The sequence below is a fragment of the Mytilus californianus genome, unplaced genomic scaffold (genome assembly GCF_021869535.1).
Source record: "Mytilus californianus isolate M0D057914Y unplaced genomic scaffold, xbMytCali1.0.p SCAF_8, whole genome shotgun sequence".
NCBI classification, from domain to species: Eukaryota; Metazoa; Mollusca; class Bivalvia; order Mytilida; family Mytilidae; genus Mytilus; species Mytilus californianus.
The window spans coordinates 51031053-51055923 of NW_026262734.1; the positions used below are offsets into that span (position 1 = coordinate 51031053).

Genomic DNA, 24871 nt, shown 5'->3' on the forward strand with positions numbered 1-24871 from the left:
GGGCGCAGTTAGTGCCCATAGGAATACCTACTACCTGACGATACACTTTATCGCCGAAACGTACATATATGTTATCTAGGAGAAAATTTAAAGCTTCAATCATATCCTCACATTTCCAGTAAGTGTATCTAGCATACTTTCCTTTTTCGTTACAGAAAAAGGCTTTAAACGAGTTACAGCAAATAAATTTACAATGAGATTTTTCGAAAGACCATTTTATTAAATATGAAAACTTTTTCTTTATTAGATTGTGTGGAAGTGTAGTGTAGAGAGTAGAAAAATCATAACTGTCAACAGAATTAAAAGGACCATCAAAAGCATGTATTTTATCTAAAACCTCTAAAGAATTTTTAACACTCCAAAAATAATTAATACCATTATTTTCATAAGCTTTATTACAAAAGTTAATAACCAGTTCTTTGATAGTAGTAAGGGAGGTAGTAAGAAGCACTGATAGATTAGTAGTAGAACACTTACTTGATGCGGAAATGAAACTGAATTTAAATGGTTTTTTGTGTAATTTCGGTAACCAGTACATGGTAGGGACTTTCAAATATTCGGAAGAGGCTTTAAGCTGGGTAGTGGCAGTGATATGCTTGTTAACGATTTGACTCTCAGTGGTGCGTACGGACCTGAATGTAGAGGAATTGATAATTTCGTTTTGAAGAACTTCTGTGTAGTATATGCGTCATACCACCACTACATTATTGGCTGCCTTGTCTGTCGGTACGAACACAAACTGCTCTGCGAGTACTTGGAGTCTATTTTTTATTCTAGAAATGGGAGTATCATGGACCCTATTATTAATTTCAGAATTGTTTTCAAAATGAAATATTCGAATATTACCAGTATTCATAATTTTATTCAAATAACTGTCTAGAGATTTTTTATCAGATTTTTTCACGTTTGCACCAATTTTTACAGTAGGCAGACAGAGCGTCTTTAATGACCTGATGACACTGTATTAGGCCAGCTTATCTAAAGACGTGTATGTAGTTTTTACTGAAAAATGCACCATGTACTGAAATCAAAATACAACTGGATGTTGACCTGTAATATATAGGTCTGTTTTTTTAACATTATGTCAACAATATGCATTGACTTATTGGACCAATATAATTACTGGATATAAAATAAACTCCATGAAACATCTGATATTCATAAATACGTCTTTAATGAAATGGCTAATAAACTTGTAGATAATCTTCACATGTTTGGTATGTTAAAGTCATTGAATCTGTGTGATAGAAACCAAAATCTATTTAATCCATATATAAGATTGGATCCACTATAATTGTTGTATTTCGTCCAACATGTCCAAGCATTTTAATTCACAAAGGAAAATAAATGAAAAGGTATAGTGACTCATGACAACAAATCCCTGCATGCACTTACATAAACCAAAGCCACAATTTTGTGCTTAAGTTGCTGTTTTCTATCTCAAAACACGTTGAAGCATTCAATACATGGAGCAAAAGCTCACACTTAACTGCAAGTTCAACAGTGTGTGCTTACATAAAATACTGAATAATTATGTTTACATGAAATAATGTATACATTTGCATAGAAATACTGAAATAATTTGCAGTGAAACAAAGTATTTATATCCTCATTAAGCTTATATTGCACATTTTTTTAAACCTCCCCCTAAAAAGTACATGCAATTAAAACAATTAGAACAAGTACAAAATAACAAATGTTATATTTTACCAAAAAATCCAAGTAAAACATTTACCAATGTTTTTTCAACTGATCGGGCAGAGCTAGCGTTTTAATTTGTATAAAGAAAGTTTATTTGAAGACGTGTGTGATAAGGATGATTACTGTTATAATTATTATTACTGATTTCTAATCACCTATCAGTGTCAACAAACGGCTATACAAAAGAACTGAGTGTATGATATGGAACAGGAAAAAAAGACAGAAAATATAATTAATTACAATAGATAAAAAGATGGTTAAAAATACAGAAGCATCAAAAAGAAGGAGAGACAGTGCAGCCCTTTTGTAATTTATTTGCATTTTTTACTAAAACCTTTTAATTTCCTTTTGTTACATTTAGTATGCATCAAGTAAAATCTTTAATAAAGAAAATTCTTCTTGCTTGTTCAATAAAGGAAATCAATAAGGTCGGAGTACCATTTGCAACTTTTCCCCACTACTCCCCCTTTTTCCAATGATACATTCGGAATAAAAGGAAGAAAAAAGGTATATTAAAATGTTATTGAATAAAGAAATATGCATATTTTGCAACTGCCATCGTCATAGTTATACTTTCATATCCACCATTTACTTTGCGAATACACATTATAATGGTGTTTACATATTTAACCAGACCAATGACCATAACTGGACACATAATTGAAGAGTTTATCCCAAAACACCTGTCTATTGATGAACTGGTCTATGATAAGCGAACAGGTTAAACCCCACCCAGTCAAGTGAAAGTAATAAGTACAGCCTAATTTGTTTTTTAAATTAATGGTAGTTGTACTGAGTATTTAATTGGAGTGTGAGTATTCAATAATCTTAATGTATGATCAAACTACAAAGGCAGTTATTAAACTAGATTGTAACATGTCAAATATAGGATACATTCTAATAATCATAATGGTGGAATAAAGAGTGATGCTGTTCAATGTCTTTAAAGAATTAGCACACAAATAAACGAAAAGAAAAAGGAACAATCCTAAAGGAATGATTTTGCTTATTGATTTACATTTTTTGTTCTTAATAGAAAAAAAATATTGGTCTTTAGATTAACAAATTAGTCACTTGCCATATCAGAAGGAAAAAATATAAAAATCAAGATTGTAGAGTTATTAGGAAAGCTATATTTTAATCTTTTAACAGTTTTTGCACCAAAAAAACGAAAAAAGGACAATCATATATTAATGCCATATTTATTTACTGTGGATTCATTTATTTTCGTGGGTATCAATTTTCGTGGATTGTGAAAATCTTGCATTTTTGTGGATATTTGATTTCATGGTTATGCTGATCTCTGCATACACAGCCTATAGAAAATTTGTAATTCGTTGAACAATTGAATTCGTGGTTCACATGTACCCACGAAATCCACGAAAATTGGTATACAACGAATAATTATGAATCCACAGTAAGTTGAGTTAAAATTTTCTGGTTTTGTCTTTGAGATTAATTTTATGAGGATATTTTATCATGAACTCCAGTACATGAACATTTTTTGTAGGTAAAACTTTGTTGTGGTTTTAATTTAATAAGCAAACTTAAAACCTGCATAAAAATTTCTACTTTCACAGTTGTATTTGGTTAATGATTAACTTTATTACTTGAACTAAACATAATGATTGTTTGATCTACAGAATATATATTGATTATCAGGTTTTGCACAGACTATCAAATTAAATCACATACACTTCAATTCTAAATTATTATTAAATTGAGTTTGTGAACAGTAATGATAAGTATAAAGGTTAACAGTACTAGATGTAAAATTGTTAAATGGATTATAAACATACATTTCATACAAATAATGTAGATCAAAGACATTCAAATGTAATCCTAATGTAAATCACAAAAGCAAAAAAACAAGGAATGTCATACAAAAATATATTAGATATCTTTTAAAAACTTTACCACAATGTTCCCACTTCATAAAATGATCAAACAAACTACAGCATTTTCACTACTAAATTTGTGATTTGAAAAATCTACTTAACTCTTACAACTATTGCATCGTCATTCACTAACAACAGTAATATCTAGAATTAGTTTCATTCATAACAAAACTAACACAGCATCCCAACATAAAAATATAAAATAAAGTAACTGCAATCTTGCGACTTTTTTCCTTCATAAATTCAACACACAATCATATAACATTCTCAATTAGAAAAAAAATATTACATCTTTTTGTAATGTCTCATAAAGAAACCAATGTTACAACCTTTTTATACATCTCATTTCATAGAAATAATATGTGTATATTTTCCACTTTGTGTCCTTAATTAAATAAATATCAAAAGCAACCCACATTATTATTTATAGAAAAAACAATATTTCATAATTAACAAATAGCAACAAGCAAATAAACCTATTTTGTGATATAAACAAATAACACATACAGTTTTCCTAATTACTTTAATCAACAAAATATAACCACAACTTTAGCAAACTGACCACAATCTTCTCACTTTGTATACTTTATAGGAAGGTAAACTACATGTTAACCAATAAAATTCATTAACCTCATTAACTAACGCAAAAAAAATTATAATTGTGGGGCTTATTTAATATGTGATTTAAGACAAAACTTGAAAAAAATCAAATGGCAATTTTTCTTGGAATTGCATAAAACAATTTAAAAATTCATTGTAATAATTATATCTAAAATATTTTAATAGGCAGTTATATTTTAAAAATTCCAAAATATGTTCTATGTTAGTAATATATGAAAGACTGTAAAAACAATTCCAATTCATCGTTTAGCTCTCTTCAGCACAAGAATTAAGCTAGATGAAAACATCATCTTGAAACTTTAGTTTAATTTGCACTGTATTTCCATGCCAAAAAGATGAAAAGTTAACAGATGACAAGGAACACTTGCTCATCTTGCTAGATGATATAAAATATGATACTTAATCTCATTATGTATTCATAGATATCATATTTTATCCTGCAATCGACCTTTCTACTATACTAATACAGGTGTACAGATAACATGAAGCGATATACGTATACTAGACGTATATAGTCTCCTGGTATCCTACTTCTGTTGCGAGCGAACGGTTATGTCAAATTACTGTTTACGTCACAGTTCAATTTGGGGTCCTCATTGCGGTCCGCATTTAAATCATGTCCATTTCTTTCAAAAACAAATTCAACGATTGGGATTGGGAAAAAATGTACAAATTTAATTGCAGGATAAAGACAATAACTGTTTAGTGTCTTTAAATATCAGCTGTATTTGTACTCGGCTCGAAACAGGAGAAATAGCTCGCTGAAGCTGGTATTACACCTGTTTCTTAGCCTCGTACAAATACAGCTGGTATTTAAAGACACTTAACAGTTATTGTCTATATTCATACTCCTCTTAGTGACAAATACTGTTTGAAAGTACTGTTATACATAAATTGTTGATTGTGGATTGAAGTGTCACTATATATATATGTATAGGTCCTGAATTTCTTAGTTTTCCCCATGGTAAATATTAAATGATTAGAAAGTTTTCATTGTAATTGGCATTAATATAAAAACATATTTCATATATTTTGGCAACTAGTTAATCAAATCTAGATCTATTAAAAAAAACCTTATTGCACTGGAAAGAAACTTGTCTAGGTATAAGATAAAGTCATTATTTAATTAAGCTAATTTATATAAGAACAATGTTTCTTTGTCTTTCAATCAGTAACAGTTTAATATTCAAATTACAAAAGTGACATAAATATAGTATGAGGTAGAGATGTTTTTGCTGTAAAATTGGAATGTATGAAACAAAGTAATTCACAAAAAAAAGAACATCCCAAAAAATATTTAGTTCATTATTTTTTCTATATCAACTTTAGTGTAGCGTTTTGTTTTATTTCGCAAATGACTGTCAGCTGTGCAGCCCCATAATCAGTTTTGGTACTTCTGAGTTTCATTAATCATCTTCATGTATCTCTCTCTAACAGTAAAGGCGGCCATCTTGGGTTGTCTGTGTCTTGTAAACAGTCCTTTGTTACAACCATATGCCCAATTTGTTTCTGTAATATAAAACATGTATCAATATATTAGTAGTAGACATGGTAGACATGAATTAAAGATCAAGAATAATGCAAGGAAAATGTTTTGTTAAAACAGAGTAATGTAAAGTTAAATATAAAAATAAGGAGATGTGGTATGATTGCCAATGAGACAACTATTATCCACCAGAGTTCAAATGAAGTGGATGTAAGCAATTATTTGCCTTCAACAATGAGAAAAACCTATACCGCATAGTTGGCTATAAAAAGCCCCAACATAAAAAATTTCAAACAATTTGAACAAGGAAATTAATGGCCTAATTTATAACAAAACAATTAACAAAAAACAGATATGAAAGGACTGAACCAGTGATAACCACACAGGTACAAGCTCTTGACTTGGGACAGACATATATAGAATGTGCAGGGGTTAAACATATTTGTGAGTGCTGAAACCTCCCCCTAACATGGGATATTAGTGTAACAGCACAACATAAGACCAACTTGTAAAATTCAGTTGCAATTGCCTTAACTCAAAAGATCTGTACATCTATAGCAAATTATATTTAGTTATGTTTTAATCTTTAAAAAACAAACTCAATGTTTGTACCGATAAAAACAATATTTAAAGATTATACTACTGTATTAAATTGATAACCTTTAAGAATAAGTTTATTCAAAGGATCAATTAATTTACATGGATTGTATCTTATTTTATGGACTTTATAAACAACATCTTACCTGCCAACTTTTCAAAATGTCCATGGGGGATTTTAAGAGCAAGAGGACCTAACGCTCCTCTTATATTTCGTTGGAATGAGTATGTATGTGCTTGAATACATTTCCTTTTTTTTCAACTTTGAATTCAGACAGTAGCCCAATCTTTCTATAGTTTGTTTTACTCAACATGTACCAGACATGTTAACTACTTACTTTGATCAATAAGGAAATCAGCAAAATTCCAGATCATTTCTCCAGCTAAATACTCATGTCTTATTTTATCATATACTTGATGATACTGAATGAGTAAGTCTTTCTGATATTCTTCTGAGAATGTAAATGATGGACTCTGTAGATAAATGAAAATATATTTAGTTATTATAATTCCTAAAAAAAATGTATACCTTAGGCCTACATCACCATTTGCATAGATATGGTAGTGATACTTTGCTATAAAACACAATTATGATTTAATCAACAGCCCTTAAAGTACAAAAAAGATAATAAATCACAGATGTACTAGTAGGCTAAATTAAGTATAAGGTAAAGGTGCATTGTGTAAATGGGAAGGTAACACAGATAATAAACTGTAACAGCCTGGAACAGCACAGATAATGGTGATCAGATGACAACTGCTGTAAATAAAGAGTACAGTACATATATGTCTTTAAATATTGAAACAAGAAGAATGAAAACTTACTGTATGTAATCCTGTTAGAGTTTCTGCTCCGTATTCTGATACCATTACAGGTTTATTGTAGTGCTTAAAAAGACCTTCCAGAGTTGGTGGTACCTGGTATGGAATAGTCTGCAGGTAACCAGTGTCTTGGTACCACCCAAAATAGATGTTAACCATAACAACATCAACTATGTTCATCTAAAAAAGGGAAAAACAACCATTGGGAGCTGTGATTTTCTGCAAAACATTACTAAATTTAAAAACTCTTATTTCTAGTGAATGTGCATCTAATATTAGTCTCTGTTAAATATATTCACAATTTTTATTGACACTGGGATATCAAGATCTTACATTCTCACCCTGTGGTCTCTGGTGGATAGATGCTTCATAACTTATAAGCAATCATACCGCATCTCCTTTTTATATTATGACATATTCAGCTGATATTGTATAAATTCTTCATAATTGATGACAACCATATGTTGACTGATATATGTCCACTACTTTTTTTCTGTATCATTCAGAGCTCCAGATAAGAGTTCACAAATTGGGGTTTTTACCCACCATTTTTTATTTAATTGAGTGAAATAGTTTTTCAATTGCATTATTAATTCCAATTCACCCCTCAAGCAAATATAAAATTGGGTTTTTCACCACCAAGCTCCTTAACGTATTGGGTTTTTTCATCAACACAATATTGAATTTAGGCATGTTATAATCACATTCTATCAAACAGAGATGTTCATCCATCTTATTAATAAAATATGTTTCTTTTAAATGTGATAACTATTTTATTTGGTTTATACACTGGCCAGCAATTGTATGTTTAATCTGTGTCCGGTTTCAACACAGAGTTTTGTATTTTCCATAACTTATATTTACTGGTGACACTAATAGGACAGTACCTAATTACCGTTCTAGAGCACATATGATCACCATTCAGTTTATTTAGGGTAGGTGTGGCTAATAGTTTTCAGATTTTTATGTAATATTTGTGAACATTTATGTCATTAAGTGATGTAAGATAGTGTTGCCAGTCCCTATCACCTGTTTTCCAGACCTACTTAAACTAGAGGCTCTCAAGAGCCTGTGTCGCTCACCTGAATTTACTGATGCTTTGGAAATCATGTAAAATAAGGTTAAAATCATAATTAATAGAATTAGATATTAGATATTATAATGATATCTAAGATAATAACAAAAAACTGCAAAATTTTTGTAAAATTACTAACTCAGGGGCAGCAACCCAACAACAGGTTGTCGGTTTGTCTGAAAATTTCAGGGCAGATAATTCTAAATCTGATGAACATTTTTGCCACCTGTTTGATTTGCTCTAAATGTTTTAGTTTCAGAGATATAAACCAAAAACTGCATTTTACCCCTATGTTCTATTTTTAACCAAGTTGGCCATGATGGTTGGAAAGGCGGGTCCATCGGACAAATTTTTTAAACTAGATACCCTAATAATGATTATGGCCAAGTATGGTTAAATTTGTCTCAGTAGTTTCAGAGAAGAAGATTTTTGTAAAAGATTACAAAAATTTACGAAAAATTGTTAAAAATTGACTGTTAAGGGCAATAACTCCTAAAGGGGTCGACTGACAATTTTGGTCATGACAACTTATTTGTAGATCCTACTTTGCTGAACATAATTGCTGTTTACAGTTTATCTCTATCTATAATAATATTCAAGATAATAACCAAAAACTGCAAAATTTCCTTAAAATTACCAATTCAGGGGCAGCAACCCAACAACAGGTTGTCAGATTTGTCTGAAAATTTCAGGGCAGATAGATCTTGACCTGATAATCAGTTTTACCCATGTCAGATTTACTCTAAATGCTTTGGTTTCAGAGATATAAGCCAAAATCTACATTTTACCCCTATGTTCTATTCTTAGCCATGGCGGCCATCTTGGTTGGTTGGCTGGGTCATCGGACACATTTTTTAAACTAGATACCCTAATGATGATTGTGGCCAAGTTTGGTTAAATTTGGCCTAGTGGTTTCAGAGGAGAAGATTTTTCTAAAAAGCTAACGACGACGACGCCGACGGATGACGGACGCCAAGTGATGAGAAAAGCTCACTTGGCCCTTTGGGCCAGGTGAGCTTAAAAAAATAAGTAGCTCCCAGATTTAAGATCCTTGACCAGGTTTATAGGGTGGTTTAATGACTGAGACCACATTCAATTTACAAATAATCCTGCAACATCAAATAAATAAATGACAATGGTGTACTGCACTTGCCAATAAGACAACTACATGTATCTTAGGCATACAGAACAATTGACCAAAAACAAAGAAAGTGGCAAGCTACATTTACATTAAACTAATATGTGTGTTCACTCATCAACTAAAATGAAATATATATTATATATACACTTAAACTAAAAATAAGCAATTTTTTCGTTTAATTTTATTTACATAAATCTGGGTTTACTTGTCCCTTATTAGAACTTTTGGTTACCGATGCTGACTTCATATAAGTGATTTGGCCTTTCATGTTCCAACTGATTTAGTTCTGACGCGTTCTAACCCTGTTCTCGTTAAGGCACGCAAACACGCCATTGTAATAACACTAGCTGGGTCTTGTTTTCATCAGAATTCCTCAGCTCTCAAAAAGAAGCTAAAAGCATGCTTCTATTCAATATTTTTACTGGAAATCTACTTTAGTTTTAATTCTTTGCTAAGTGTAATGTTAAATCCCGAGCAATACGAAAAGAATTATGACGACATGACTAACGCTAATTGGATAAAGACAGAGAAGATCGAAATGTTTTCATCACCACGTGTACCTTTAAGCAACAGAAAATTTCAACAGGGACCCTTTCAACGCTCTAATTTTAGAACAAAAGGACATTTCCGACTTTCAATATTACAAAAATAGATTTACGCGACGACTATGTAATAGATAAGGGTAAATAGCGCACACGATAGCGACTAAAAGCGTTAAGAACTCATGGTTTTGACAAATTATTGGGTTTTCCTTTGCATGCATTGGGTTTTAGAACGCTGCAATGGGCAATTGCATTGGGTTTTCAATTATTTTTACTGCGTGATCACGCAAATACGCAGCTTATCTGGAGCTCTGATCATTGGGTTGCTGTCTCATTGAGATATACCCCAAATCTTTTTTTTACTCATATTTTATTTATCATAGCTAAATAATGTGTCTGTATACCATGGATGCAGCATCGGTCACAAATATTTATTCCTCACAATATTTATTTTCAATGTCAGCATATACATATAAAAATTATAGTAATTGTAAAATATAAATGAAATTACATAGTCAAATCTAAAGGATTTGCTATAAGTTGTTGAACTGTAAATTGTAAATTGATAAATAACTTCGGCCAAATATATTACAATTCGTCATAATTAATGAAAACTATATGCCTGCTACCATATACAATTTTCATATTGGTCTTTATTCTGAAAGTAAATTATTGAAAACAAAATTCCACCATGACCTGTTACTTATCATTTTACATGTATAAAACAAATGTAGCCCAATATCTATAGGCATGATATTAAAAAATCTGAGGAACTGGTTGTTTGTAGGGTGGATAATGGTGACATTATATGACTCAGTCATTGAATAGTGGGAGACAAAAAAAGATGTTCAATATAATTTGCATAAATATATATAATACATAAACTTACCACATGATCAGACAATGGGTTACTGTTACTTGAAGCAAAGGTTACCAGTCTAGTTGGATCCAGGGACTTTGTCAAATTATATACCTGTCTATGAAGCAAAAGGGTGTAATTACCACAAGTTCCATCAATGTTAAAACATATTTAAGAAATGATTCTAATATGACATGCTGCTTTTCGCTTTGTTAATAACAGTCTGATAAAATTCTCCCTATATCTATATTTAGCACAGACTCACAGATGTACATATCTAAGGATGTTACATTTTACCTCCCATGTACATTCATATGTATCTTAACCTATGTGCAAACATTACGTTTATTTCTCTAAAAATTGAAATTGACAAAAATAATTAATGCATTAGAGCTTAGAAAATAATTCTGCAAAATTTCATGTATGATCTTGGTGCATTAACTACATGTCAAACCATGATATCATACGAATGAATACTTTCAAGCTGAAGGTTATTCTGTTACTTGTTAAGATGGAGTTTTGAGGTAGGTGATGTTCCATTATCTATTCTATTGCATCAATCGAACATTTATGGATTTCAGCATGTCAATATGGCAGCTCATCCCTTAGTTATGACATGTTAACTGTGGATTTAACTGCAAATAGTAGCCAATGAAACAAAATATAAATAAATCACTGCAAATGTTTGTGTGTGAACTATAAAGATAAAACACATTTTTTCTTGAGGTTTATTATAAAATAATTCATTCAAGCCAGAGATTCATTAGATATTTTTAGGTTATTCTAACAGGGGGAAAATATACCAGCCACATAAACAGCACATTTATATTCACATCAGTTTTTTTTTTATTTACCATACTCATCTTATTCAAATATTCATGCAAGCAATATATTTGTTATAATTTTCACATGGTTATTTGGGTTTTTTTTTTCTTTGTCAGGAAAACTCTGCATTGTTCTATATATCATAGATTCAATATATTTCTGATTTTGTCATTTTAGCAGAGAGGTTTTATTATGCTTTCATTCTTTACCTTAACTGAAACTGAAAGTATAAAGTAAAAGCTGTAATTGCAAACTAGGTCATATGAACAAAAACAAATGCATATGCCAATGACACAGCTAGCATATAGCATGTCAAACCAAACAACATAAAGAGGTTAATATATGGACTTCAACAATAGACAAGTGTCTATAAAAAATACTCTGGCCGAGTGGTCTACTATATCACTAGTCTGTCAACACTGAGGTTGTGAGTTCAATTCACACACATGGCAGATGCATTTGATTCCAATTGAAAAGGATTGTCAGTTTTCCTACTGAAGGCCGGAGGTTTTCTGCAGGCACTGAGGCTTCCTCCAACAATAATAAACTGTTTGCTGAGCGCAGCTGGATACGCCCGCAGAGGTCCAACCCTGAACAGTTGGGGCAAAAATGGACCCAATATTCAAGCTTGATACAGGTTTGAATTTGGATTGTAAATAAATATTTGACATATTATAGGTTTCTGAATAAATGTAGTCAAAGAACTTCAAATTGGTTATATGAATTGAATTTATATTCAATTAACGATTTCTTGCTGTTGTGCAATACCATGAATACACTGTGCTGTTGCGCAATACTTAGTAAATCTGTTGTCAGACTATAAACAAAAAAAGTTAAATTTCTTCTCAATGTCATATTTGAAATTTATGAAAATCAATATGGAGATTACATCAATAGCTTTAAATAATTCACCAAAGTTTCATGCGAACTGCTTAAAGCATTTTTGAGTTATTGTCCAAAAACTGGAAAATCCCCCCTTTTTTAATGAATAAAACCCCATAACTCAGAAATGTAAAATCTAAAATTTATTAAATTTTAAAGGGAGCTTACATCAACAGATATAAACAATTCACCAAAGTTTCATGAGAACTGCTGAAAGCATTTTTGAGTTATTGTCCAAAAACTGGAAAATCCCCCCTCTTTTAATGAATAAAACCCCATAACTCAGAAATGTAAAATCTAAAATTTATTAAATTTTAAAGGGAGCTTACATCAACAGATATAAACAATTCACCAAAGTTTCATGAGAACTGCTGAAAGCATTTTTTTGTTATTGTCCGAAAACTGGAAAATCCCCCTTTTTTATGAATAAAACCCTGTAACTCATAAACGAAAAATATAAAATTGATAAAAAAATCGAAAGGGAGCTCATGTCAATAGATATAAACAATTCACCAAAATTTCTTGCAAGTGGGTGAAAGCATTCTTGAGTTATTGTTGGAAAACTGAAAAATCCCCCCTTTTTTAATGAATAAAACCCCAAAACTCAGAAACGGTAAATCTGAAATTTATAAAAAACAAAAGGGAGCTCACGTCAATAAATATAAACAATTCACTAAAGTTTCATGCGTATCATTTCAAGCATTTTTGAGTTAATGTCCGACATGTTGACGACGGACGGACAGATGGACAGACAATGGTATACCATAATATGTCCCGTAAACGGGCATATAAAAATTGGCAGCCATGAACTAGCCAACAGTGCTAAAATTGGTGTCAAACACCAATCAATTAATCAATATAAAATATGTCAAGCTCTGAATTGCCAAAGTCCAAAATACTTGAAAATAGATTTAACCAAGACAATCATATTTCAAAAATGAGACAATCAATTTAAAATTCCTTAAATGAAAAAAAAAACATTACGATAAAAACTAAGCTTCCTAATTTCAGACAGGCATATGAACATATCTTTGCTAAATACTGTGGATTCATTATTATTCATAGATTACCAATCTTTGTGGATTTCTTAGGTACAGTTAAACCACAAATTCAAATGTCCAACAAAGTATAACTAATCTATAGGCTTTTGTGCATACTTTGGCAAAACAAAGAAATCAATTATCCAAGAAAACACAATTTTTCCTCAATCCAAGAAAATTGGTACCCACGAAAATAAAGGAATCCGGAGTACAAGTAACTATTTTATACTCACTGGAAGTAAGGACCAGACATTTCAAATCTAGAATTAGGTTCATTAGCTAGAGACCATGCTATGACTGCGGGTCTGTTTTTATCTCTGGATACAAGCTCTCTCATGGCTTGAAGGTGTAAGGTCAAGGTCTGGTTCCCATAATTATTTCCACTGTAACAATAGGTAATAAATGCAATGTTGGCATTACAAAAATTGACAAATGTTATACAAATGCTAAAGTTCTTAGACTGTGCAAATATTGCAAATCATACTGAGTAAAATTTCAGTTTTTCATCAAATGTTTAATGATGCCTATTTGTGAAATTTTTGTTTTAGGGTAAGTTATTATGGTTATAATCTTTGGGAATACATGTGTTAAAATAATTTTTCTTTATCAGTATATACTTGCATATAAAATGTCATCTGTAGGAACATTAATTGTTTTATGTTCTACATATATATACCAAACCATGCACATCATTAAATCATAATGATAATGAGTCTTTAGTTTTAGTCTTAATATTTGTGTGCAATTTTTTATTATATAACACTTTAACAGTTTTTTTCAAAATAGATATGGTTTTTTTTTCACAAATTAAACATATCTGTAAAGAAAACTGGCTTCAAACTTGTTCAACTGATATATGTTTCTCAGAAAATGTTCCCACTTCAGTAAATTACCCAGAGATATTCAAAAATTTAAGAAGTACATTTTTGAAATAACTGTGTCACTGTATTGGTAATGTTTGTTCTTTGTTTCAACACAAATAATCTGTCATCTGATGCAGCATAACTAAAGCTATATTGTACAACATATATCTGGTAAGCTATCAAAGTGTCCATGGTTACAGATATGTTAGCTTGGTTATATGGAAATTGAAAACTGACCCTTCTTAACTTACTGGATTAATCCTATGGCTGGTGATTCATCAATAACAACAATGCCTTGCTGATCAGCCTGGTCCATTATTTCCTCTGCATAGGGGTAGTGGGATGTTCTAAAACAGTTCACACCTAACCATTTCAATATGTTAAAATCTTTAGCTACACTGACCATATCCAAACCTTTACCTCTAAGCTAGAAAAGAGAAAAGTATTTCAAAGAGGGCTGAGCAATATGTACATAAATAATATATCTTAAACTTCTTCTATCATAATTAAAAGTGAAGTCCTATTGTTTCCAAAAAGTTCATCCTTGGCTTCTAATTTTTGGGGTATGAGCTTTACTGATGAAGGTAAATCCAGAAAAGTGCTTCAGATGCTACTCAACAATTTATAAAATATTTCATATACCAGAGGGTATCAATAGCTCAGTATCAAGTTCTTCTGAACTGACATGATTTATATCACACTTTTCTTAAATTATCTATTGATAAATTTAGAAATAATTCATGTAATTAGCAAACCAACTCTCCATCCCTCTCAGCAACTTTAATCTTGGATAGATTTGGCTATGCATTTAGGTTCCTTTTGTTTATATAAAAAGGTGTGGATGGGGGTTTTCAGAATAGAGAATAATGTGCAAAAAATATAAAGAAAAGAGAATAATGAGGTGCTAAAATATAAAAAATAGAGAATAATGGGCAAAAAGTATAAAGAATAGAGAAAAATGGCCTAAAAAAATTAAGAATACAGAAATGAAGGACCCGCATCTACACCCTCATATAGCTCTACACATATTCAGGTATTTTTACATCAATAGCTTTTCAAATTTTGGGGTTTTTCGGCAATCAAACTTATAAAGTGCAATAAAGAGATTGTTTATGTTTGCCGGGAGACAACTGTACATTGTTAATTATATCTCCTGCTTTTCATATGCATACTTACATCATAATCCTCATGTTTGGCCACACCATGACAATAAAATGGTTTGTTGTTAATCAACAACTGTGTGTTAGTTTTGTTTACAGTTCTGAATCCAAATGGCTGTCTATAAATATCTGTTGATGCACTTGTTGAATCTTTAACTGTGACCTGTTTATAATATGATGCATGTATATACAGAAAAAATTCAATCTTATTATCAAGCTTTAGTTTAAATTTGGTGGTTTTTGTTTATATCCTCTTAAGGTATTAGCTTTAAACAAAAGCTTGCATGGTCCAACATATAGGAATAAGCTTCAGCTTTGAAAATACCAAGCATATTTATTATAAATCAAGGATGATTTCGTGGCAGACCTTTAATAGTCTCAATGGTTTACTTTTATAAATTTTGACTTGGATGGAGAGTTGTCTCATTGGCACTCATACCACATCTTCTTATATCTATCAGTTGAATTCAAACTTTTTTAGACATGGTGATTGAGTTTACATTCTGTATGTGCCTGACTTTTATTAACCTTGAAATGTTTCGGTTTCGGTTTTTATTTCTTTATTTTTTGTGTCCCTGGTTTACTGTCTCTTTGATGGATACTCCTCATACATAATTTTAAGCTACTGAATGATAACATTTTGATTGGCTGAAAGTTTTTTGTCTATCAGCTCATAGACATAATTTTGTCACGTGACCGTGATGTCATCAACGTTTTTTCATGATTTATTCCTTAAAAATGGAATTTAGAATTAAATAATAAGGACTGACTGTTATATTTGTTCTGTCTATTCGAAATAACCTCAAAAATGTGGTGCACACTTTTAAATAACATGCTATGCTGGTTATTCAATGTGCACCACATTATTTAGGTTTATTTCTTCATAGACAGAAAAAATATTACAGTCATTCATCAAATAATAATACATAGTTCGATAATTGTGACACAATAAATTCAACTCATTCATTCAGGGGTAATAATCACACATGTAATGTTTACTCACTGGTACAGATAAATAATTTTTGAGGTATAGTTATCTTCCTTAGTTGTCAAAATATAATTAAGAAAGTCATATTTTCTTGTTTTCTAACATGTATATCTTTTTGTTACATTGTTCTTATGGGGTTTTTGATGGGTTTTTTTCAGTAATTTTTTGGGAGAAGCTTAAAGGAAGATTATTCAAACCTTAGAAACTTTATTTTAACTTTTACTATGATATTACGTGAGTATTTTTGTATTGGCCTTGTTATTGGTCCGAGGCTTGCTGTATTGGCCTGAGGCGAAGCCTCAGGCCAATACAGCTGGCCAAGGACCAATAACAAGGCCAATACAGAAATACACGTAATAGTATCTTTATTAATTAACTACAGTGTTACAATATTTTTCTTGTTTCATTTCACAAGAGATAAACATTTTTACCTTGAAGTGGAACTATCCAAATCTCAGTTTCTTTTTATAAGATGCAATATCTAATGATCTGGTGCCGTTTCCAGGTGTCTTCAGCATTTTGTCATCTGATAAATTTTTCTACCCTTTCCAGTCACTATAAAGTGTTACAATTTAAATTTAGACGCAACACATAAATAGTAATTGGAAAGGTGCTGCCATTGCATGTGTTATGCAGAAACAAATTGAATATATTTAAAAAAAAATAATGTAGGAGTTGAAAATGATACATCCATAAGCCAACTGACCAAAGAACGAAGATTTGCACAATTACAGGTCACCCTTCCAGAATGCATATATGCCTGGTTCGGGTTTAAAAATAAATGACAGTTTACAAAACATGAGAAGCGAAAGTAAACAGTAAATCGATTTGTACCATCGTGAAATTATGAGGACGACAAGAAATGAACTTTGTGATAATCTACTCGTTCCCCAAACCTGAAATAATTCCATCGTCTGCTTTCAAAATGCTTTTTAAATGAATGTGACCGTCTTTAGCCTGAAATATATGCCATACTGAACGTTTCAGCATGTTTATGGTGAGTAAATGAACTGCGTCTTCCAAACAACTGTTTACTTTCAGTTTGTGTTTATCGTGACTTTCCATCTAAAAACTAGAGACGTTCCGAAATCCTGTATTGGCCGGATCAGAACTCGGCCAATACAGAAACAAAATCTATATTGGCCGAGTTATTCTGTATTGGCCAAGTTGACACCTTTATATTGCATAGGCAGTTTTCATCATATTAAGTCCAATAACAGTGTAGTTAATTAATAAAAGTAAATATTACTTACATTGTCAAATATAAAAAAAAAATAAGTTGTATAAGTATTATCCCTGACTTTAAGTTTTCTATATATTTTATCCTCACAAACATAAAGTAACCTGATGTTCAGTGGTTGTCGTTTGTTGATGTGGTTTATAAGTGTTTTTTATATAGATTAGACCGTTGGTTTTCCTGTTTGAATGGTTTTCCACTAGTCATTTTTGGGGCCCTTTATAGCTTGCTGTTCGGTTTGAGCCAATGCTCTGTGTTGACATATAATGGTTTACTTTTATAAATTGTGACTTGGATGGAGAGTTGTCTCATTGGCACTCATACCACATCTTCTTATATCTATTTAATATATATATTATGTATATATGTGAACATTTTTTTTTTTGTCAATATGCATTCACATTTTCATGAGATCAGTTTAATAGGTCACGAAAACAATAGTACTTAAATTTAACACTAGCCTTAAGAAAGAAATTTTAGTTTAACACTGTGTCAAAACAGGTATTTTGAGTGCACTATAACCATGATAACATTGCACAAACGACCAGAGCACATCTGTAACACTAAATGTAAAGCATTCTCAGGTCGATAAATAAAAAACATGTCCTATTGGACCAATGAGAGGTCAAATTTAAAATAACAATACTTTCCATTAACTTCATTTTTACACATCTAAAATACTTACTTTTAATTCATACATATAGGCAGCTCCAGTTTTCACCATTGAATATGGCCACCATAGCTTTACATTTGAAACAGTAGCTTGACCTTTGATACCTTCTCCCATGACAACAGTGTTACTATCAGCATCAACAACTTCCACTTGAACTTTGGCCTCTTCAGAGTTTGTTGTTATCATCCAATAAACAGTACCTGTATATGAACCTAAATTCATAAATAAAAAACAATTTCACATTGAGATATTAAAATAGGTCTCACTAAATATTCACATTCCATTTACTAGCTTTTATATGTTGTTTTTATTGAGATATTTATAGATTATTACATTTTGTTTTCCTTGTTTTTCATATTTCAATGAACTGAAGTTGTTGCCATTGGTTTGATCTGAGCTCACAGATGACATCAACGGAAATTTGGACAATATAGAATATAAAGTCTATGCATCAAGCCTATATGAAGCTCCATACGGGGGGCCTGGCCCCCTGCCCCCTCCCCCTTAATCCGCCTCTGTACTAACAAAAGTAAAGACAAAGCAAGTAGAAGTATGCAAGACCAATTGATAAAACTCAGTATAGTTATGTAAAATAATGTTTATTTCAGTCTATGTGATTTGTAATTCATTTTTAATCATGAGAGAAGAAAGTACTGTGGATTCATTATTATTCCTGTGGTACCAATTTTTGAGGGTGAAGGTTATCTACAAATCTAAATGTTTAATGAAGTATAAACTTTCAATAAGTTCATATATATATACAGACTTTGGCAAATCCACTATTTAAATATCCATGAAAATACAATTTTTCATAATCCATAAAAATTGGTACATACAAAAATAAATGAATCCACAGTAGACACTTTTACAACACATTTACTGAGAATGTTTGTGTTTGTTAATGAAGCTAAGTCAATGTGAAGAGGCAAACAGTGTACAATGTAGTCTGCACATGATCATCAATATATATTTTAATAGACCACTTTCAAGTATGTCCTTAACTGGAAAAGTTCGTCAATTATGCGAGTCTTTATGATGTCATTAAAAAAATAGAGGCGATTCCCTGTATCCATGCACTATTAAATTTCATCAAGGGTCTTCGTGATCGTCATTATGCAGGATAAACTAGAAATAATATTTGTTCCTTAGGTACTTAATCACAATTCCCTAATGACAGCAGTGCTGATTATCAATTATAAGAATTTATTTGCCGAATAATTCGTGCAATACAGCATTATATTGTTTCAACCCCTCGCTCAACATGGGAAGGAAGTCATGATGCCTCTAAACGCACGAATGATGTTCACTAAAACCAAGTTTTTGACGATGCAACGAACTCTAAAGTTGTCTATTAGATTTATGATCTAAAGCTAAGGTATCACTTGCCTCCATTTTCTGTGAAATCTGTTACAACACGGACATCAGATACATATACAAGTGGTGTTGTATACAAACGAACCTGTCTGTCTATACCAGCATAGTTAAAAAATCCAAAGTTTAATGTCTGAATGAAGAAAGAAGGAGGATAACTGTAAAATATAAAATCAGTCATAATTATTTTGGTATTATCATACTTATTCTAATATTAAAATATGATATTAATAGCTTTTCAGGACTCATTAAATAAAATTTATGATAATATCAATAATTCTTTATTTAAAGAGGGTTACACAGTTAGCTATACAACTAATCTTCCATGAGGCCCTCATGAAATACATTGAAGTATAACAACCAAAGAATTACAAAATAATCTAACAAACAAACATATCAGAAAATCAAATGAGAAATTGTTATGAAATATAAAATTTACAAAACAGGTAAACATGATGAATTCATCAAGTATTGGCTTCATTCAAATTACCTCAAACAATATTTAAAGTTTAAGTAAGTGTGTGAAAAATTTATATGCATATAAAATTACACAGCTTCTTAATGTTCCAACAAGTCTTTTTTTTTAATCCTTTTTGGATGAACTTGTACTTGAGGTTGATTTTTTCAGGAATATTGGTAAGATTCCATAAAATAGATCCTGAATATAAAAAAGATTTCTTATACAGCACTGGTTTTTTTAAAGCTTTTGGAACTTGCAATTTTTTGTAAGAAGTATTCTTCAAACAATATTGGTTTCTTTCTGGCATTTCTTTAAATTTTTTCAGCTAAATGGGTTGTATTATGAAGGCACCAAGAGAACAACATTGATCATGTTCCTCTTAAATCACACTTATGTATGAATTACATTAGTTATCATGGTTCTTCAAACAAGAGGGAGAATTATGACTAATCTCAAGAGAGAAGATTTCCACCTTGTTCACTAAAATTTGTTTTCTTAAAAAAGGGAATTGCTGTCTACAAGTATGTTTATTTTGTCAATGACTTTAGATCAAAATGTATTTTCTTAAATCAGCTGATCATTATAGGACGTATTTCAATGTGTTCAAAGGGAGACAAGTCATAATATTTTTGTAGACCACCATATATGAAAATTTTAAAACAAACGAAAAATGACAAAAATTTTGTTTGAAAAGTTGTAATGTCATTAAAATGTCATCAAAGCATCTTATAAATTGTTTTATTCCGATGCAAACTTTCTTTGTCAGCAAATATCATTGCCCATTCAGAACCAATGCATATAGCCTTAGAAAGGCAATGAGCACATAAGACTCAGACATACAATCTACAGTCAGACTCACCACACTTGTTCATGTTGTCAGAATCTGTGAACAAATTTTAATGGTTTTCATGTGCATGGATGATTTTGTTCATGTATAATTTCTATTACACTAGTCTACTTAAATATTAAGAGGTAAGATCAAACACTATGAGCCATAATGGGTCTTAACACCAGTGCAAATTTTATTATATCTTTACATTTAATGAATGATATAGAAGTCCATTCAACAAGGATCTCAGACACAGAAATTCTAGGGTTGCAATTTTTTATTCAACAATACTTTAGTTCTAAGATTTACAGTGTCATATTTCATTTTACACACAAATGTCATGTGATAACATCATAAATCTATGCAATGTTGGGATCAGTACAACATCGTCTGCATGAAAACATCAACATATGGACGATGTCACCTTACAGTAGGTTTTCATCAGGGAAAGGAAGTCATTAACTATAACAGTGTGGTAAACTTTTTTAGGTGGAAATCTAATTAAATCAAAACATTCGCTTATTTGTAATTGGTTTGTGTAAAAATCTAGGCATATGAAGAGAAAATTGTCACGCAATATGACTTTTTCAATCTCCACATTGAAACAACAACTCTCTTATTGTCATATATATATGTGTGTACTTACTTGCCATGTTGATACACTATTTCACCAGGTGGCAGTGTGTTGGGTGTTAGTGTATTATTGACAGCTATTGTTAGATAATTCAATGATCCAAACTTAGCAATATCTTGTATCTCCGCCTCAAAAGGCAAATGTCCCATCTCATGTTCAACTAAAAACACAGAATTAATCCACTGAAAGTACAAAAATGTATAGCTCAATTTCAAAATTTATTTCTTTCCTCTAAATGTTTAATTTCATTCAAAGCTAGTGTACAATAAATATATTGTACAATGAAATATCATTCAATATTGATTTTCCTTATATATTTATAAAACAATTTCTGACTGAGTTCAGTTAAGAGGAAACATCTTGTAACAAGCTTTCTATGATAGATTTCATTGTCACAGGAGATGATACCAGATTTCGTATACCTACAGCTGAGATTCCTTATAACTTTTAATTTGTTCAACTGGGGTGCAAAACAGATGAGATTTACTTATTCATTCTCTACAAAACCAACACAATAACATTACAAAAATTATAATTCAATGCATCTGTACAATGAACAAAATGTGTGTGTGCCCTATATGGATAACATCAGTTTGATTTAACACAGAGCTTCATAACTTAGTTTTTTACTGTTGTTTAAAGAGTTAAGAATTTCCAAACAACAATATTTTCAAAATGAAATATTTTTTTAAAGAAAATGAATGATACAAAATATTATTACAAAACTTTGAAAACAAGAATGTGTCCGTAGTACACGGATGCCCCACTCCCACTATCATTTTCTATGTTCAGTGGACTGTGAAATTGGGGTCAAAACTCTAATTTGGCATTAAAATTAGAAAGATCATATCATAGGGAACATGTGTACAAAGTTTCAAGTTGATTGGACTTCAACTTCATCAAAAACTACCTTGACTAAAAACTTTAACCTGAAGCAGGACAGACGGACGAACAGACAGATGAACGAATGGACACACAGACCGAAAAACCTAATGTTCCTCTACTATCATAGGTGGGGCCTAAAAAGTAAACTGTAGAAAATATGTTATACAAATAACAACAATACGAAAACATTTGGAAAAAGTGTATTTGAACTAGTTTTTTTTAAATAGATATTGAGAAAAATTATATACAGATCTATACATGTATATATATGAGTAGTGAGCAAACCTAACCTGACTTTTCAGACAATTTTATTTTATAAGTTATAGCTCTTTATGCATGTTATGCAAAACTCAGCAAACAATGGTTATTCATAAAGAACAGAGTACTGAGAGATCAGCAAAATATCTCATACAATTCCTAAAAAAGTAAATTCCAAATAACTTGCAAGTATTATATATTATATACATGTGTATACATGATATAGTAAAAACATATGCATGTATTTGCTATAAACATTTTTTTTTAAATAAAGATGTACAAAAATGTAGTTGAATGCATAAACTTAAGATTTTTAAGCATACCATTTTAGCATAATATCTTGCGCTATCTACTCTAACCACAACCCTCTGTCCTTTCCATGATAACGGCAAAAAGAACTCCTTGTCATACCAAACCCATCCTGTGAAGTCTCGTAATGATTTGTCTTGTGTCACATCATTATAACTTGATGGTACTGGCATTGGGATGACTGGTCCAGTCTGCAAAAAAGATACACTGTTTTATGAAGGTATAATCCTTTTATGATTTGTTTTTAGTGGTCATTTACAAATATTTATTGAAATTATTTGAATGTTATGCCAGCAAGAGCTGTCCTCATACATAATCATAGCAGTATAATTTTTTTGCCCCCCCCCCCCCCCACCTCATGCATTTTAGACTGATATTCAACTGTCAATTTTTTACTGGATCATTTATCTGTTGTTACTGATTATCACATATCAATTTAAGGGCATACAATACAGTTACAAAGAAGATAATGATGATGATGATGCTAACATGAGTCAAACTGTGATATATCGAGAAAAGATGCATTTGTTGACTGATTTTAATCATAAGCATCATGAGCATGAAAACCAGTACATGGACCCCACTTTTTTTAAAAAGACATTTTATGATTTAGCTTGATTATGTATGAAGATTATTTGTATCAATTTAATGAACAATTCACAGTTGTATTTTTCAAAAATGAACAGACACTGTTTGGCAGGCGCCTGCCACCTGACCGTCCGCCCACCCGCCGTACATCGCCAAATCAATAACCGATTTTTACTTCGAAAATCCGGTTAAAAATTAGATAAAAATACATCATGAACATTGTACAGCAAAAATTGCTGTTTTTCATGTTTTTTTTCTAAAATCTTGAAAATTTCAGTAAAATGAATTATTTAGAAAGAATTGTTACATAAATTTAAAGCATATTTATGTTAAGAAGATATTCTAAGTGTTAAAACGAAAATCAGTATCATGAAATTATATTCCTTCCTCCATTTTTATGTACATCTTTGTACTTTAAACATCCTTGTTTGAAGTTAAGTAGAAATTGATTGCTTTATAGCAGCAATATTTCAAGCTTCATATTAACCACAAGCCCTATGTCCCAGGCCAGAAAAAATGTTGTAGAACCATTAAATTTTTTTCTTACCATGCTTACTTACAAGTCATTGAAGTTAAACAATTTAAAGAAATTTTATGAAAGATTTATATTCATGCATGTATGTATCAGTCAAGGGTCTAACTTAAATAAGTTATTAGAGAAAAATAACATACATTTGTTACTGAGGGCTAAAAAATCAAAAATCTGTTATAACATACATGTAATTTTTTGGGGCCCTTTATAGCTTACTGTTCGGTGTGAGCCAAGGCTCCGTGTTGAAGAACGTATTGTGACCTATAATGGTTTACTTTTATAAATTTTGACTTGGATGGAGAGTTGTCTCATTGGCACTCATACATTGTACCACATCTTCTTATATCTATGTATGTATGTTACATGTTTCAAAGGGGCATTACACATCCTTTATTTTGTTAAATTGTGTACTAGTTCTATTGATATTATAATTATCTTTATGTATATTAAACTTTAGAAAGATATAACAGCCCATAGTTTGCCAATCATGCATAACACACCCATGTTATTACAGAAAAAAATATGCCTGTAATAACTAAAGGGTGTTATTACAGCTTCTCTACATCTCTTCAAAGCCTTTTCTCCTACATATATC

General features: G+C 31.1%; 3 protein-coding genes across 4 annotated transcripts in view; 1 reads left to right on the top strand and 2 right to left on the bottom strand.

Annotated features, from left to right (window-relative positions):
- LOC127712220 (beta-glucuronidase-like) overlaps window positions 1-24871 on the bottom strand; it is a 988629-nt gene that overhangs the window by 962505 nt on the left and 1253 nt on the right. The window contains exons 2-12 of one of the 2 annotated variants that reach the window (XM_052218538.1): window positions 23171-23347; window positions 21717-21886; window positions 19797-19939; window positions 18423-18622; window positions 15529-15675; window positions 14604-14779; window positions 13723-13872; window positions 10773-10860; window positions 7129-7305; window positions 6642-6777; window positions 1158-5729 (exon numbers count right to left, since the gene is read on the bottom strand). In XM_052218538.1, coding sequence (XP_052074498.1) covers window positions 5602-5729; window positions 6642-6777; window positions 7129-7305; window positions 10773-10860; window positions 13723-13872; window positions 14604-14779; window positions 15529-15675; window positions 18423-18622; window positions 19797-19939; window positions 21717-21886; window positions 23171-23347 — 1692 coding nt within the window. In that variant the 3' untranslated portion in view covers window positions 1158-5601. Of the gene's footprint in view, window positions 1-1157; window positions 5730-6641; window positions 6778-7128; window positions 7306-10772; window positions 10861-13722; window positions 13873-14603; window positions 14780-15528; window positions 15676-18422; window positions 18623-19796; window positions 19940-21716; window positions 21887-23170; window positions 23348-24871 lie in introns of those variants that run through there. The other variant, XM_052218537.1, reaches the window with a different exon arrangement.
- The window catches only part of LOC127712224 (ornithine decarboxylase-like), a 787891-nt gene that overhangs the window by 734257 nt on the left and 28763 nt on the right, over window positions 1-24871 (top strand). The gene's annotated exons all lie outside the window — the stretch shown is intronic.
- The window catches only part of LOC127712221 (uncharacterized), a 209635-nt gene that overhangs the window by 151765 nt on the left and 32999 nt on the right, over window positions 1-24871 (bottom strand). The window lies entirely within an intron of this gene.